Here is a 17833-nt window from a genome sequence, read left to right on the forward strand (position 1 = left end):
ATTGTGCCGGAGTCGGCACCAGGTACGTCGAAGTTGACAAAAGGCACACCCATGACGCACAGAAGCAAAAGTCAAAGATAGGAATGTCACAGAGAAGAAGAAATGAGGGTGTTTCTGTCTTTTCGCAATAAAAAGTGGGAATTTGTGTCTTTTCGCAATTAAAAAATAAGGGCATTTTTTTTTTGATTAATATGAGGGCTTTTTGTCTTTTCTATTTGCCTTCACTGTTGCATTCATCTTCTCAGCGATTTTGGCAGCACATGCCTCGCAACTCGCAACACATAACTGTGCCACAGCAACTACAAATTTTGGTATTGGCAACAACTCATTCTGACAATATCAGTTGGTAAGGTGACAGGTGTCCTTTGTAAACTCTTTTTAGACTTTATCTATTTCCTTTGTGGAACATAGATTTTTCTCAATAATTGGAGGCACAAAATTCCTTATACCAAGTTCTATTTTAAAAATGGTCACCGAAAATGATAAAAATATGAAGCACAAAAAAGTCTAAAATGTTGTTATTCAATATAACCAAAGATTGATTTTTTTCCCTAAGCACAACACCACCCAAAAATATCCAAACCTGCTCTTTTCTCCCTTAATTCTCCTCCCCAATTATTTATTCTCCTATTCCTAGTGGCCCTAACATGAACTGCTAGTGTTGTTCATCAGTCATCAAACAATAGACAGAACAAAAGATTGTGTTGTAACTTGTAACTTGTAATTCAGTTACTTGCACTATATTGTTAACAGGCGCTGGCCCTAAATGTGCACCAAATGCACCCAACTTATATAAGTGAAACAGGAGTCAAGCACAGGTTGTGCGGCATCGGCGATCACAAGAAGAGATTAAATGGATGGAAAAAATAGATTTATCCAAATGGGGGGCTGGTGTGTAATTGATCCATGTGGGATTAGCCACATGTGAATCTTGCAAATGAACACACCGACAATACGAGAAATGACTTGTCAGGGCAAGGTATCTCTCAATTAATAGTTTATTGGAACTGTCATTCTAAATGTGTAAAACTAACAAAAATATATAGCCTAACAAAAGCATACCCTTTCTAGGAAAAGATATATATTGCAAAGATATATATCTTGTTCAAGCAAGATATATTTCTCTAATCATAATGTCCTGGGAAAAGAAAACCAGTCATTGACGGAGCTTTATCATTCAATGCTGGAGATTGAATGATTGTGGTGGACCATGGCCTCCTCTACACCACTGACGCCATTGACATCCATAATAGAAGTATAAAACATGATAGAGCATAGTATGATGAACTTTCATTCAAGCCTTTATGCACAATAAAATTTGCATGTAGGAGAATGGAACCAGTAGAATCAATTTGCAGCTTTGTTGCGGTACTAACTTTCATGAACAGTCCCAGAAACGAACTGCTTTTACCACAAAATATCAACCAAACAAATGCAGGTATTTGCAGAAAAATTTGTAGGATATTGTTTTAGGGCAAAGTCAAATCAAGAAAAGAAAAGGTCGTCTTTGACACAAGAGGCATCAACAATGAAGTGTAAAACTATAGTAAAACATAAAGGAAAGAAAAAACTTTCTAGATTACAACTTGACATGAGCTTTCCACCTCCTGTATAAATTATCAAATTTGTCTCTTGTACTTGCACTTCTACTCTCCTTATAGAACACTTCCTTCAACTTGGTCATTGTAGATTCATATATGATGATCCTTTTATCAAGCATTTCTTCAGCAAACCTTCTGACCTCTGACAGTCTTTTCAATTTACAAAGACCAATGAGCAACATATTTGCACTCACATCAAGTGCACCAACATGAGTTTCAACCATGTAACTCCAAATCTGAAGTGCTGAATCAGGGTCATCACAATTAAACAACATTTCGATGGCCACTGCACAATTAGAAGCTGTAGGCAGCCACTCGTTCTTGATCATCTCGGCAAAGAACTGCTCCGTTTCACGAACCTTTTTGTTCTTCACCAAGCACTCGAAAATCATGTTATATGTCAAAGAGTCGGGAAAAGCACCATGGAGAACCATCTCATCAAGCAAGCGAAACGCATGATCAATCTCGCCATTGTTGCAAAGCAACCCAATCATGGCATTGTACATGATCAAATTAGGCAATAACCCACTAGCAACCATGACATCCCACAACGGGATGGCATGAGCAGCATCATTCCTTTTAACAAAAACATCAAGAGCATTGGTAAAGAATTTCAAACCTGGAAAGCAGTCATGTTCCTTCATAACTTTAAGAAACGTCACAACCTCGTTAAACTGCAAAGCGCGAAGTAGAGTCATCAAAAGTGCGTCGTAAGCTGCTACATTATCCTGACTCCAACCAATACGAATCACCATCTCACCAAAAGTACTCATAGCTTTAGCAGCATTGCCTTCCTTCTCCCATCCTTCCAACAATATCGCGAAACTATCCCCATCCAACTCAACCTTCCCCTTAACCTTGTTCTCTAAAAACTCCATAGCCGCCGATGTTTGATTCTCTTCGCGACAAATTGCACTAAGCAACGAATTAACGGCCACAACATTCTTCTCAACATCATACCTATCCATGACATCAAAACTCATAACAGCCTCATTAATCCTACCAGCCATACAATAACTCTGAAAAACCGAAACAAAGGTGGGCAAAGACAGCACACCTTCCTGTTTCATAGTCCTAACAGCATCCCACATGGGCTCGAAAAGCTGATTCCGGCCCAATAAATCAACCATCAAGTTCCACGAATGGGCAGAATGTTTTCTCAAACGTCCTGCCCAGCGGAAAAACTTGATGGCCGAAGAAGGGTAATTGTAAGAAAGCTTAAGAACTTCATGAACGCATTCTTCTGAAGGATGAATCTTTGAAGAGGATAAAGCCGAATCGATATCCTGAGGGGATGTTCGGGTAAGAAGATTGCAAAGGGTACGAGCAGTTGATGAAACATTTGGAGTATCAAGATGTGATGGAAATTGATTTGATTGATGATTATTGGGTTTTCGAATTGGGGTTGAATTTCTATTAGGGTTTTTGGATTTGGATGGGTATTTTGCAATTTTTGTTGGTCTAGGGTTTTTTGAAACAGCTTCCATGTTGAAATTGATGAATTAACTGGAAATTAATAGGTTTGGAACAGAACATTGAATGTTGGAAATTGAATCAAACGTGAAAGGAATTATAGTACCTGAAACTGAGAGTTGGAGTTCGTGAAAAAGAAAAGGTAGAGAATCTAGAAATTGAATTGATGAAATTTCATGTTATATGGGAATTCTGTTCTGGGATTTTCTGCCACAAAATTTTGCTCGATCATACTGTATTTTTTTTCACACCTATCCGGTCCACTGGACCGTCGTACTTCTAGCGTCAATTATCGCACGACTAATTAATGTTGGATTATTATCATAAACTTACAAACTACAGTACATCTAGCATATTATCCAAACTTAATTGCAATTTGATCAAATTTAATGGTTTAAAGTTAAAACTATTTTGAACAAAATTACATGTCAGTTTACTAAATTTAGGGTTAAAATGTTTTTGGTCCCTATAATTTTTTAGGATTTTGCTTTTAGTTCTTAAAGATTTGTTTGTATTTTTTAGTTCATGAAAAAAAATTACCACAACTTTTAGTCTCTACTTTTAATCAAATTCTTGTATACTTTTATATTTTTTAATCGTTTTTTGTATTCATGTTTATAATAGAGACCAAAAAGCGTCACAAGAAATACTTCAAAAATTAAAAAGTGCGAAATAAATCTTTAGGACTAAAAGTAAAATTATAGGGACCAAAAACATATTTATCACTTAGATTTAGCTCTTTGTAAATTTAAATATTTATGTAAAATCAAATGTATTTTGCGCTTATTCATGTTGACTTGGAATTATAAAGTTCGCTCCTACAAGATTTGGTTTAATAAGAAAAAATTTGAGTAGTATATAAGAGATTTTTCCCTCTCTCCCTCTCATATTCCTCATTATAAACTTTAGGCTTTTGCTGACATGAAGACTTCACAAAGTCTTTTATGGTGCACAAGTTGCCCATATTATTATAACGGATATGAGTTTTACAAAATCGACCATTGAATTGAATCATTTAGATCATTCATAATTTTTTTATAAAAAAAAACAGAAATCATTTTATATGTTATTGAGACAATCAAGATTAACGGTTTATGTTATTGATATAGAGGAGTGTCTTATTGTGAGAGATGAGAGCCTTAAATCCAGAACATCTGATCAAAGTTAATGGTTGTGATTAAAACATGTCAAATGCACCTTTTGTATTTTGCTTTGTCCCAATTCCCTGTTCCATCCCCTTCGCCGTCGCATCACATATTCACACCTCACAACAGAGATTAAACAGTTCTCAATCCCCAATTTGTCAAGACTCAATGGACAATTTGATAATTTATCCAAAATTATTCTCTATCACAAAGGGATTTGACTACACTTTCTCTTAATGATTAATTCAAGTATTCAATTACCCTTCCTTTTCTTAAGATTCCTTTTGAAATCTTGATTATAAATTACTACTTCAACAAAACCAAAACAATTGAAATCGCTAGAACCCATAACCAATTAGTTGTGATTTTTTTTTAATCAAATTAATTGTGAAATATATTATTATAAAAAATAAGCAAAATAATTATGCTCTGAGATCTGTCGAATATCACCAACTTCCTCAATTTTTATCCACCGCCACCGACCATGAAAGTTGAATTCGCAGATCTGAGATAGAGGAGAATCGAGCATGAACAAGCAAAATGAGAACGAAACAAAAGGCAAGCACACAATTATTTTTTTAACGAAATTTAATAGCAGCCGTTGTTTTTTAATGAAGGTGCACATTTTCATTTGGACAAAAAAAATCTTGACATTTAGTTATTTTACACCAAAAAATTGAGGGTTAGTTAGGTAATTTTTATTAAATGTTGTGCAAGTGGATGATGATGTGGTGCTTGGTGGCATAATCTGAACTATTGTATCAATCTAACACACTATATCTTGCCACGTGTCTAACATTTGTTTTTATTTCTTTTAGAAAAGCTGTTAGCATGTTATCATCATCAAACAGAACTAGCACGACTCATTTATCTCCCTTTCCATGACTGTCGCTCGAAACTTCTTGTGCACCGTCATCCCACCGCGCACCGCCGTTCTGAAACCATCTGTTGTCTGCTGCTCCATCACCCGTCTGCTGCAATAACAACCAGAAACGATGGATTTGCAATAACAACCAGAAACGATGTATAATAGCAGTGCAATAATAACCACGGTGGACTTGCGATTCAATAACAACCTGAAGCGGTGGATTTGCTACAATCACGGTGAGCCGACAACGGATGACAGAAAGACGACGATGGCATGTAGAACGAAGGTGGTGACGACAAAGATGAAGGCCGGTTGCAAATGGAAGTGGGTGAAAACAACAACGTTGTGTAGCGGCGGTGGATATAAACAAATAAGCGGTGGTGGTCAGTGTCGATTGTGGGGTCATGTGGTGGTGGGACGACGATAGAAGGTTGAAGAGGGAAAAGGAAGCAGAAGCACCGAACTGACATGAACATATCCCTTCCTTTTCCTTTTTCATTTAAAGAATATTTTAAATGAAAATTACCTAATTATCCTCAAGTTACTAGTTTTAAATAATAAATATGAATGGTTTTGTTGTCCAAAGTGAAAAGGTGCACCTTGCTAATTTACACCTTAATTGTTTTAGTCATAGTTTTAAAAACCGGACCGGACCGGCCGGTCGGACCGGTCCGGCCGGGAACCGGAGGTATTGACGGGCCAATGAGCTTGCAGAACCGGTTAAGCAAATAAACCGGAGAAAACCGGCATAACCCGGCCGGTTCTACGGTTAAACCGGTGAACCGGAAAACCCGCCAAGAACTGAACCGGTTTTGTGTTGGAATGAAAATTTAAATAAAAATATCCAAACAATGCTAGGAGGGACTCGAACTTGTGTCCTTTGGGTGAGCAAAAACACAACCACTCGGCCAAACCAACTTAACTGATATAATTGCATAAAACTTAAATATATTTAACAACTTATTTAAGAAACATGTACCATGATAGTATTTTTTTTTTTTTAAAGCATGTGCTATGATAATGATAATGGTACCACTTAGATTTATTATTTTTTTCCTAACCATCTCATGTAACATATGTTTGTTTATTTTTTTGAAAGGAAGCTAAAAAAAAGAATAAACTAAAAAGATATCTCATTTTTTTTTATGTAAAGACATATATCTATTTTGAGACATAATTATTTCGTTTAATTTTTTTTAAAATTTTTGAATTTTCATTATTTTTTTTTATATTATAAGTAATTTTTATTAATTTTTTAATGAGAATAATTTTTATTAAATTTTATAGTTATGAATTTTAAGATCTGAATATTTTTTATTGACCGGTTAATAGTTATGCGGTCCGACCAGTGACCCAGTGGTCTGACCAATGAACCAGTGACCCGATGCTTTGACCGGGTCGATCACCGGTCCGGGTTTTAAAACATTGGTTTTAGTTGGTTGTAAATTAGCAACCCTCATATATATATTAAGGTGTAAATTAGCAATGTGTAACGACCCAAATTTATTATTCACTATGTAAGTGTTTAATTATTTGGTGACGTGGTTTTTAAGTAAGATAATAACTTTAAGTTATTTATCAAGAGTTTTAGTTAACGCGCGAGTTAGTGACTTTTAACACGAGTTGGGCCAAGTTAGTGGGCTTGAGGCCCAATGGGCCTTGTCTCATGAGAAGGGGGCGGTTTATATAGCCCATTAGAGAGAGAAAGTCTCATTTTTCTTTGTTCTTGAGAGAGCTAGAGAGAAGGGAGAGCAAGAAGAGAGCTAGGGCAAGAGCTTGGAGGAGGGATTCGAGGAGTAATCGTTGAGCTTTCGTCGATCCAAGGTAAGAGAGTAGATTTCATATTCGTGGGTGATACGAGAAAGGGGAGAATGTCGATTTCTCCGTACCCGAACTTTCTCCACCCCATTTTCGTTTGGGTTTTTTGGTGATTTTTTTAAAGGAAATGATAGAGAATGTTTATAACATGTTTAATATACTTGTATCATGTAGTATGAACGATTTTGTGGGTTAAAATTGGGAATTTGTAGATGTTTGATCAAGAACTTGTGGTTTATGAGTTTTTGAGTAAAAATGATAAATCCTTACTTTTTCGATGTATTTGATGTAGATCTGAGAATCAATCCGTCCTTTTATGTTTATATATATGTTATGTACATGAAAATAAACTTATTTGGGATTTATAACATGAAAAATGGGATTTTTGGGTGATTTGGTGTGAAAAACACGAAGTTTGAACATTGCTGTCAGAAGCCCGTCGCTAAGCCTTCGCTTAGCGAACTGGTGGCGACTGCTGCTATCCTGAGGCCCTCGCTGAGCGACCATATGCCTTCGCTAAGCGACCAGCTCGCTGTCGCTCGCCAGAAGTTGTCTATGCACTGACTTTGCTCGCTGTCCCTCGCTAGGCCGTCGCTAAGCGACCAGTACTGTGCAGAACATGTTTTGTTGATGTTTTAAAGTGCAATTAGGCACTTGTAACATGGATTTAAGGTATCCTAACATGCAATTAAGTGTTTGTAACCATGATTGATTGCTTGTTGATGAATAATGATGTGTTGATGAATTGTTGATTATATTTGTGGAATATAATTGTTGTTGATTGTGTTGATGATGTTTGTTAAAATGTCAAAGAAGTATATTAAGGTGTTAATTAACCTAATAAATAAGTATATCGAATTATGTTATTCGATAAAGACGTATATTAAGGTATAGTGTTATCTTAATAAAGAAGAAATGTTGGATAGTGTTCCACATTATAAATGAAGAGCTTAATGCTATTGATTGTGAGTGAATTCATGAAATACATACATGCATTCATGAATATATGTGATATTGGATATTCCAATAAAGAAGGATATCAGATTATATTTATCCGATAAAAAATGATATTAGAGGTGAGATACTCTAATAAAGAAGATGGTACCACATGCATTAGAAATGTCTAGGATGACATAGCATGAAGTTGAAGCATTAGATTTGCATTAGGTTATGTGTACATTATATGATAATTGGTATGTGACACATAATTGGAATTGTTTGATGTATTTGTCTATAAGTGACATTAGTTGTACTTGTTGATGAATCGTCTTTATGTGTTAGACATTAATTGTTTGATGATTATAAATGAAGTTTTATTTCAATTATGTGGTATTCATAAGTAATTGAAAATGAAGCATGTTAATGAGTTAGAATATGATGAAGTGTTAAGTTTATTTACTTAAACTTGGATATTATTTGAGTATGACTTCTAACTCTCTTTTATGTGTTATGTGCTGGACCGTTGGGGGTCCAGATTTTACAGGATATGTGTGTTTCGTTGTTCGAGTCTTTGGTGAAGCTCCGCTCTGATTGTGACACGGGAAAGGGTTGTATTTAGTATATAGAGTCTTCATGACTATTTGTATTTACTTTGGAAAATGTATCTTTATATAGAAGATTTATTTTGTATAAAGCGAGTTTTATTAATTAATTAACTTAGTATTATTTTCGTAAAGAGGAGTGTAATATCTCGAACCAACAATTTATCAATCAATTGATTTAAGTCTAGAACTTTATTTTATCCGCTGCATCGTTTTTGAGAAAAGAAATTTTTAAGCCATAATAAAGGCATTAATGGGTTTGGGTGTTACACAATGCGCACCTTTTCTACTAGGACAAAAAAAAAACCTTTGATATTTACTTATTTAACACTAGGAAATTTGAGGTTAGTTAGGTAAAATTTATTATATGATGTATACTCATTTGCTAATTTACACCCAAACAATTATAAATATATACAACCATAATAAACACAAGACAATCTAGGAAATCAAAAAAAGACAACATGAGAAAATATATACAATCCAATTTTATTTTATTTTATTTTTAACAAAAAAACTATTTTCTAATTTTATGTAAGCTCGTGTTGGGGTTTTTATGTTGGCTACATTTTGCAAAAACAAGTTATAGCCAGATGTTGGACAAGATGCTGTAGAGCATTCGAGTACAACATTATATGCTCTGTTTTGCGCAGAATTTTTAGATCATATCGCAGGAAGATTTATTTCGTTTTTATGATCAAGCTTATGAGCCAAGCCAAGACGTGCCTTGTCCCACAAGTATCTGAAGGCGGTTTATGTGTTATTAATTGATACAAAAATATATCGTGATATATTTTTGAATTTTATCAAATATTGTTTTGGAGTAAATCTTTATTGAAGAATTATTTTGAAGTAAATCTTGTGAGCTGGCCAATGAAGATTCCAGCTGTTTATTTGAAGTCTTGCTGTCCAAGTTTCTGAAAGGCTGTTTTATGTAGAACAAATATATAACATGATATATTTTTGCGTTAAATCAAACATGGTTTTATTTTTAAAAATAATTTAGGGCTGGCCGCAATACTTACAAGCTGTGGGTCTGAAAACCTAGCTTACACATCAAGACAATTGAAGACTATAAATACATGATGACTCGGACCTATTTTTGCACCGAAGTCATTGTTCATCAAAGATGTGGTCTTTAGGGTTTCGTGTCTTTGAGCCACACTATAGAAGAGTTGGTGTAAGTGAACCACTCGGGTTGTTAGATGGTCACTATGTCCTTACTCAGAAACTTGTAGGTAATGAGTTGAGTATTGTACTTGGAGGAAGCTTGTAAGTAACTCCAAATTGTGAACTTAGTCATGTGTTGGCTAGGTATTAGTTTCTTAGGAGGGTGTCTCCATCTTTGATCGTTATAAAGTTGACAGCAACACAGTACGTGTTGTTAGAGGGAATTGGGACGGGGTCTCATATCTTGGAGGTTCCTAGGTAGGATTGCACAGGTAATGTCTAGGCGATAAGTCAAGTACTGTGTGTTGGTCGAGGGCTTTGAACTATAACTATTATAGTGGATTCATTCCTGGATTGGTATCCCAAAAATTAGGTGACGTTCCGCCGAACTAGGTTAACAAACGATCTGTTTTATTTATCTTCATGCACTTAATTTATTTTTAACTTGTCTATTATGTTCTGTATTGGTACGAGATGTTGTAGCATCTTTCGCAGCATCTTTCCACCAGCCTGCCAGAATTTCAACTCGCAAGTTGAATTAAACTGACAGATACTCTTTGCTGGTAGCCATGAGAATATCTCAAAAGCAATGTCATGAGGTACTTCCATGCTGATGAGAACGAAAACAAAATGATAACACTAAAAACAGTAAGTGTGATTTTTTTTGTTAACCTATTACAAATTCATGTAATAGTACTAAAATCTGAAATTCTTGTATCACTAGGATGATGTTACCTCAGATGTCCCAACAATTACTTTATGAATAATGTTGTACTTATTGTTGGCACATATGACGAAACATGTATAAAATGACAGGAAGTAAATAAACTGCACAGGTAATTGTTAACCCAGTTCAGCCAACTGCTTACTCTGGGGGATACCAATCCAAGAAGGAAATCCACTAATAGCTCTAGTTACTAAGACTTCAGCAAACCCTCGGTTTACGTCTTATAACCTCGACACCACTCATGCAACTTCTGCCTATGAACTCCTAGACTTGAGATCCCATCTCACCTCCACTCAACCAACACAACCTGTGTTTTTCATACAATGTTGGATACAATGTGGTGACAATCACCGTGACAATACTTTACTCTTTCTTAATAGCTTCGAGTAAATCACACACAGTTAACTTCGTACTTCAAAGCTTAGGAGTAACCTTAAAACATACACAACAAACTCAGTTCTTACCTTGTGTTATAGAATCCACAAGAAAGAATCACAATTAACAAATACAGACACTTTGACTCAATATATAAAACTCGAATGTATATTTTCAATTCAATTCCATTCGATTCGATTCAATTCAATGCTTTGTCTTGGTCTTGGTCTTTGTATATATAGTGAGCTAGCACGCTCCACTCTCTTCAAGATAGATAAGACGCTCCTCCATTCATAAAGGTGATCTGATCCAATTTCAATGATCATCAAAGATAGATCAAAACATTCCTAAAGTGTTTAAATGACTTCAAGAGATAAACAAGCCATAAAGATAATCCATTAAGTTTGACTTAATTCAAGAACACCTGATCAGATCAAATCCTTATCAAAAACGCGCTCCTATGTGGATTTCCATATATAGTAGATACTCGTATTAAATGCGCGAGATTTCCTTAGCAAATAACATGTTGTAACTAATGTTGTAACATGTTGTCCAACATCCTGCTTGTATAACAACTTGTTGTAACTAATGTTGAAACATGTTGTTCAACATCTTGCTTGTATATTTGTTTTAGCAAAATGAGGCCAATTCAATTATCCAACAAAATCGAACATCATCAAGCTAGTGCTACTACCAACCTTACAGTTTCAATTCTAGCCACTGGTGCAAAAACCTCATTGTAGTTAATACCATGTTTCTGCAAGAAGCCTCTAGCCACTAACCTTGCTTTATGCTTTGAAATTGTGCCAGGGTTCAGTTTCATTTTGAATACCCATTTCACATCTATTTTCTTTTTCTTGTATGGCAAGGCAACTAGCTTCCAAGTCCGATTCTTTTCAATTGACTTAAGCTCTTCTTCCATAGCCTTCTTCCATACATTGATCTTCAAAGCATCTCTGAAATTTACTGGTTCAGAATCAACTAGTAATGCAAAATAAATGAGATCACCCTCATCATTCACTGCATTATCTTGAGTTACTTCATAGTCATTCAATCTAGCAGGCATACGTTTGGTTCTATGAGTCCTTCCAATTATATGAATTCTATCATCATCATCACTTGAGAGATTCATATCTCCATTATTTTTTGTACCTTGATTTTGATCAATATCATTAACTGGTTCACCTTCTTCATAGTCTTCACATCCATCTGATTTATCACTTGAATTTGGGTAGATAAAGGTTGACTGTGATTCACTGCTATACACTGGCTCTTCCTCCCATTTCCACTTCTCTTCTTCATTCACAATTATATCTCTGCTAATGTGAACCTTCTGAGTGACAGGGTTGTATAGCTTGTAGGCACCAGTTGGATGATACCCTATAAGTATCATTATTTCACTTTTATCTTCAAGTTTGGTTCTTCCAGCATTTGGCACATGCTTATAGCATAATGAACCAAAAACCTTGAGATGCTTCACACTTGGTTTCCTCCCACACCAAGCTTCTTCAGGCACAACTTTCAATTTCTTCGTAGGACATTTATTCAAGATGTAAGCAATTGTGAGCACTGCTTCACCCCAGAACTTATGTGACAAATTCTCCTGCTTAATCATACTTCTTGCCATATCTAACAATGTTTTGTTCCTTCTTTCTGCTAATCCATTATGTTGTGGTGTATATGGAGCAGTAACTTCATGTGTAATGCCCTGATTGGTACAAAAATTCTCAAACTCTTTTGAGGTATACTCTCCACCTCCATCAGTTCTTAAAATTTTAATTGATTTGTCACTTTGCTTTTAAATTAAGACTTTAAATTTCTTAAATACTTCTAAAGCTTCACTTTTTAACTTCAAAGTGTATAACCAGATCATCCTGCTATATTCATCAACAAATGTGATGAAGTACTTGCTTCCACCTAATGAAGCAACTTCAAATGGACCACAGATATCACTATGAATAACTTGCAATACAACACTAGCCCTTTTAGACATCTCAACTACAAAAGGTTTTCTACTGTGTTTGCTCTTTACACATATCTCACATATGGATTTTCTAGCATTGAACTTAGGCAAACCATACACCAATTCCTTAGAATTTAAATCATTGAGGCTCCTATAGTTCAAGTGTCCATACCTTTTGTGCCACAATTCTTCAATTTGTTCACTTTTAGTTGCAGACAAGCACATCAATTTCTCACTAGAAATGTTGCATTTATATGTCATGTTCTTTGACAAAGTAGACTTCAACACAAGATTCTTCTTTGCATCAAACAAATTCAGTGAATTGCCTTCTATAGTCACTGAGAAACCCTTCTCCACCAATTGACCTATACTCATCAGATTGTAATTCATCTTAGGAACATAAAATACATCTTCAACAATCACTTTATTTCCAGTTTTTCCTCTGATCACTATATTGTATGTGCCCTCTGCTGCAAGTTTTCTACTGTCAGCCAGTTTGATGCTAGTCTTCCTGCTTGCATCAAAGCTAGTTAACCATTCCCTGTGTGGTGTCATGTGATTTGAGCACCCTGAGTCAAGAAACCATTCTTCACTCTTTTCACTTTCATCACCTATAGTAGCCATCATCAATACTGCCTTAGCATCACTTTCTTCTGCTACATTCTTAGGTTAAAAAAAATAATCTTGAGCTATTACTGACTTGAACATTGTGGTGCTAACATTCTTGTAGGTACCCTTTCCCATTGTACTTTAGCTCACCATCATCATCGGCTACACCAGATCCACCATAGGAACCGTCTAGTTTTGCCCGTTTAGAGCAGTTCGCTTTCGCACACATCGAATACGTGGATATAGTCATAATTTCAATTACATATTATTAATATTATTATGAACTATAGGTATACGATGCGAGTGTTTAAATGTCTCAACTTAGTTGGATGCATGTCTACTAACTCCTTGATACCTAGATGCTCTTAACTTATAAAAAAAAATTACAATATGTGATATTTTACTTATTTTTTAGCATGAAGAAATAATTACTATAAATGAGATCAATCAGTTAAATATAATTTTTCATCTGATTTTTTTATTGAAAATTTTAGATTTTTTTTTTTAAGTTTAACCTAACACGCTTCAAAAAATAAAAAGTTTAACCTAACACAAAACCCTAATCTAGGGAACTGCTTATAAATACGCACTCGTGTTCACTTGGAAAACATACCGACGGCGCTTCACCAAATTTGCAATCTTCATTTTTCCTTCTCTTTTGATGTTATATATCTTGCAATCGCCTATAGCAGTAAATAGATCTTTCACTATTATCTATCTCTTTATCAATGATTCATATATAAACTATTAAATTTCTAACATCTATTGAAATTTCATTCTACTCAAGTAACTATTATTTATATTTAAAATTTAAGGAGATTGTTCTTATTTTTCATTTATTTATTGGATCTATTTTTGTTACTGACATATTTTCTCCTATTTAATCTTGTGTTGTTTTGTATCCACCAGATCCACGAGACAAGCTATGAAAATAGAGTTCATGGGTCGTCATTCCATACATAATGATCAAATGAGAAATATTAACGTTGTCTCATATTTGATCGTCTTATCTATTGTGCTTTAATGTATCATTTGTTTTGGAAATGTTCAACTTAAATATTCAACGGTGATTTCTTTGATTAGATACCGGTAAGATGATCAACATACACCTCCTCCAATTTTATTATATTTTATTTTGAATTTTTTGATTTCATTTTGTTGAGTTAATATTATTATTATTATTTTTTTAATGTTTTGAATTTGATGAGTTAATTCAATCTAATTTTTTGTTTAAATTAATTGGTTTTATGGTGTACTAAGTGGTTAAAAATATAACAAAATTATAATGCGGTTTGGAAAAACCAATATGAACATTCTATAATTTTTTTTTTTAAAAAAAAAACATAAACAAAGAGACTTAAATAAAAAACAATAGCCCTCTAAATTCATCTTTATGCTTCAACTTTATTTTTTTTTACAGTGCAAAATTTTCTTACAAATATGTACCTTTTTTGGGATCGGTTGTTGAATTTTTGGATTAGTTTTATATTTTTCTTTGAATTATTATCGTACAATTTTCTGTGTCATGTAATAAGAACATAGATTTATAGAATTGTACAATGATAATTCTATAAATCTAAGTTCTTATTACATGACACAGAAAATTGTACGAGAATTCAAAGAAAAATACAAAGCTAATCCAAAAATTCAGCAAATGATCCCGAAAGAGGTACATATTTGTAAGAAAATTTTGCATTGTAAAATTTTTTGAAGCATAAAGATGAATTTAGAGGGTTGTTGTTCTTATTTAAGTTATTTGTTTATGTTTTTTATTTTTTATTTTTTTTTGTATAGAATGTTTATATTTGTTTTTCCAAACCAAGCATTATAATTTTGTTATATTTTTAACCACTTATAGTACACCATAAAATTGAGGGAATGAGAGTGGAGGAAAAATCCTTGAAAGACTGCTTTAGAAATGAGGTTGTTGGGTCATATTTTTATGTTCGCCAATTTTTTGTACTATTCTTTAAAAAAATATTATTTTTTTACGTTTTTTTTTATGAATCTAAATTGTATGTAAATGGACCTACATTCTAACCTTTGTCAATTCTTACCTGATCAATACTCCGGTACACGTCTTATTTGGACATGTATCGGTACACTGCTGAGGTGTACAATTCTAATAGGTTCACAAATAGTATTTAATATAGAAAAATTAATAAACACGGTTTGTAAACTTATCACAATTATCAACATCAGCAAGTGTACCGATACACATTAAATTAGATGTGTACCGAAGAATTCACATTCTTACGTTGGTGTTTTATTATGGTGAACATTCATGGGGTTATATTCTCTTGGAATGATATTGTATACAAGCTTGACCAGAAAAAATATACATCCCTTCCAAGAAATAAAAGAGGAGTATTTATAAGCTTTTCCTTCCTCCGTGATGTATGATCATGTCCAAGATATTTTTCACATCACACTACCAATCATGGGATAATGGAGAGAAGGGCGGTTATTCTTGGCTGAGCATGTGATCATGGAGATGGTGGAGTTAAGCTTTGTTGGCCATGTTGTGAACATGGAGTTCATGACTGCCTTTTTCCTGCCTATTCCTTTTTCGAATCCTTTGGGCTTGCATTTAATGGATCAGCTGCTATTTGGCTTGATAAAAATACTCCTTGGATCGTTGCCCAGTCCACAGCCCCCTAAACACGAGACTCAGATAGGCGAAGTGCTGATAATGGCCATTATGCCACTTTGTTCTTGGCGGGATGGTCTATAAATGTCAATGTCTTCTTTGAAGTAAAATGTCATTCCTTCCCTTATTATCTTAATCTTCTCCATTAACTTATCATGGATTCTTCTACTTCTTGCTTAGAATCAAGCTGTTTCCTTATGATGGTTATTAATTACTTTGTCCTTTGCACCTTAACATTTGATTTTGAGCTCCAAACCTTTATTGTCTTTAATTCTTAAACATAATCATATCTTATATATAAATGACTTTATACCTGTTGTTTTTTTGGCGATTGTGAACAATTCAGCGTTGTTCTGACTCGCCCTTTCTTTGATTCGCCCTTCCACTTTTTTTACTGTATCAGGCTTTTTCAAGTTGGCGTTGATAGTGTTCTCGCATGGCGCCTCTCCTTTCATTTTCGAAAATAACCTGAACATTCATAGCTAGTAACTTTATTTTTTCATAGAATAATCCATTAACGATTTTACCGTTTTCTGGCTTTTCCTATTTCACTTTTTCGTAGAGGTGACTGTTGGTGTTTTGATTGGCTACATTTTGCAAAAGCTAACCAGCCAGATGCTGGACTGAGATGCTGTAGCATTATAGTACAGCATACTGATACTCTGTTTTCGTGCAGAATTTTTATTTCAAATCTGAGTCAAGATTTGCTCCAATTATATATTCAAGCACGTGCGCCTGGGCAAAACGAGCATTGCTCAACAAGTTTTATTGAAGTCGGCTGAAGGAATGTTATTTAAAACAAAAATATAATTATATTATATTTTTGGCGTTTTTTTTTTGTTTGGTACAACATGAAACAAACAAATTATATTTTTGAAATTAATTTAGGGTTGGGCCGCAATTCCTACAGCTGTACATGTCTGAAGACCTAACTTGGACATCAAGACAATTGAAGACTATAAATATGTGAAGCCTCAAGCCTTTACAACTCGTGTATTCTAAACCTTGTATTACAAAAGTGTGCGTTTTTAAGGTTTAGTGTGTGTGTCTTTTGTCAGCCTTTCTTGTGTCAATTTGATGCAAGTTTAGGACTGTGTTTTGGTTGTTAATTGTAAGCTACTCCTAAGCTTTGAAGCACGGAGTTAGTGTGTGTGATTCACTCATAAGCTTTTAAGCAAGAGTGTGGTCTAGTTTCTAGGAGAGTGTCTCCATCTTGATTATTATTATTGACAACAACATGGTACGTGTTGTTAGAGGGAATTTGGGACGGGGTCTCATTATCTAAGAGGTTCTTAGGTAGGATTGCACGGGTAGTGTCTAGGTGATAAGTCAAGTACCGGGTGTTGGTCGAGGGCTTTGAACTAGAGCTATTATAGTGGATTCATTCCTGGATTGGTATCCCCCAGAGTAGGTGACGTTGCACTGAACTGGGTTAACAACTACTTGTCTTATTTATCATTCTGCAATTTATTTATTTATTTACTGTGTTCTGCGACTGTCTTGCTGCAACGTGTGCTATAGCATCTTGTGCAGCATTGTGTTCACTGCGTGCCAAATTTCAATTGACATCAGAGCAGGCACCCTTTCTGGTTATAGGGTGAGCTCCAGGGAGAATGTCTGGCAACATGGAAAAAGAAGGAGGGCTTGTAAGCAGACCACCGCTTCTAGTTGGTGTCTCCAACTATGATTATTGGAAATCACGCATGATTGCTTTCCTAAAATCTATGGATAGCAAAACTTGGAAGCCTGTTCTGAAAGGATGGGACCCCCCTGTGGTCATGGACAAGGATGGAAAGCCAACACTTGAACTAAAAGCTGAGGAGGACTGGTCTAAAGAAGAGGATGAGCTTGCTTTGGGAAACTCAAAAGCATTATACGCATTATACAATGGGG

General features: G+C 34.8%; 1 protein-coding gene and 1 long non-coding RNA gene across 2 annotated transcripts; one reads left to right on the forward strand and one right to left on the reverse strand.

Annotated features, from left to right (window-relative positions):
- Positions 1–854: 854 nt before the first annotated feature.
- On the reverse strand, positions 855–3422 carry LOC123881472 (pentatricopeptide repeat-containing protein At1g77360, mitochondrial-like). Its single transcript, XM_045930167.1, has one exon. The coding sequence runs from the start codon at positions 3086–3088 to the stop codon at positions 1580–1582; it is 1509 nt and encodes a 502-aa protein (XP_045786123.1). The 5' UTR covers positions 3089–3422; the 3' UTR covers positions 855–1579.
- Positions 3423–13891: 10469 nt separating this feature from the next.
- On the forward strand, positions 13892–14430 carry LOC123881473. Its single transcript, XR_006799470.1, has 2 exons — positions 13892–13981; positions 14200–14430. It is a non-coding gene; the product is annotated as an uncharacterized LOC123881473 (long non-coding RNA).
- The last annotated feature ends 3403 nt before the right edge of the window (positions 14431–17833 follow it).

The sequence above is a fragment of the Trifolium pratense genome, linkage group LG4, assembly GCF_020283565.1.
Source record: "Trifolium pratense cultivar HEN17-A07 linkage group LG4, ARS_RC_1.1, whole genome shotgun sequence".
Lineage (NCBI taxonomy): Eukaryota > Viridiplantae > Streptophyta > Magnoliopsida > Fabales > Fabaceae > Trifolium > Trifolium pratense.

Excerpts from the sequence above, each read along its gene's own strand:
- LOC123881472 (XM_045930167.1), bottom strand. The coding sequence starts at position 3,088 with ATGGAAGCTGTTTCAAAAAACCCTAGACCAACAAAAATTGCAAAATAC.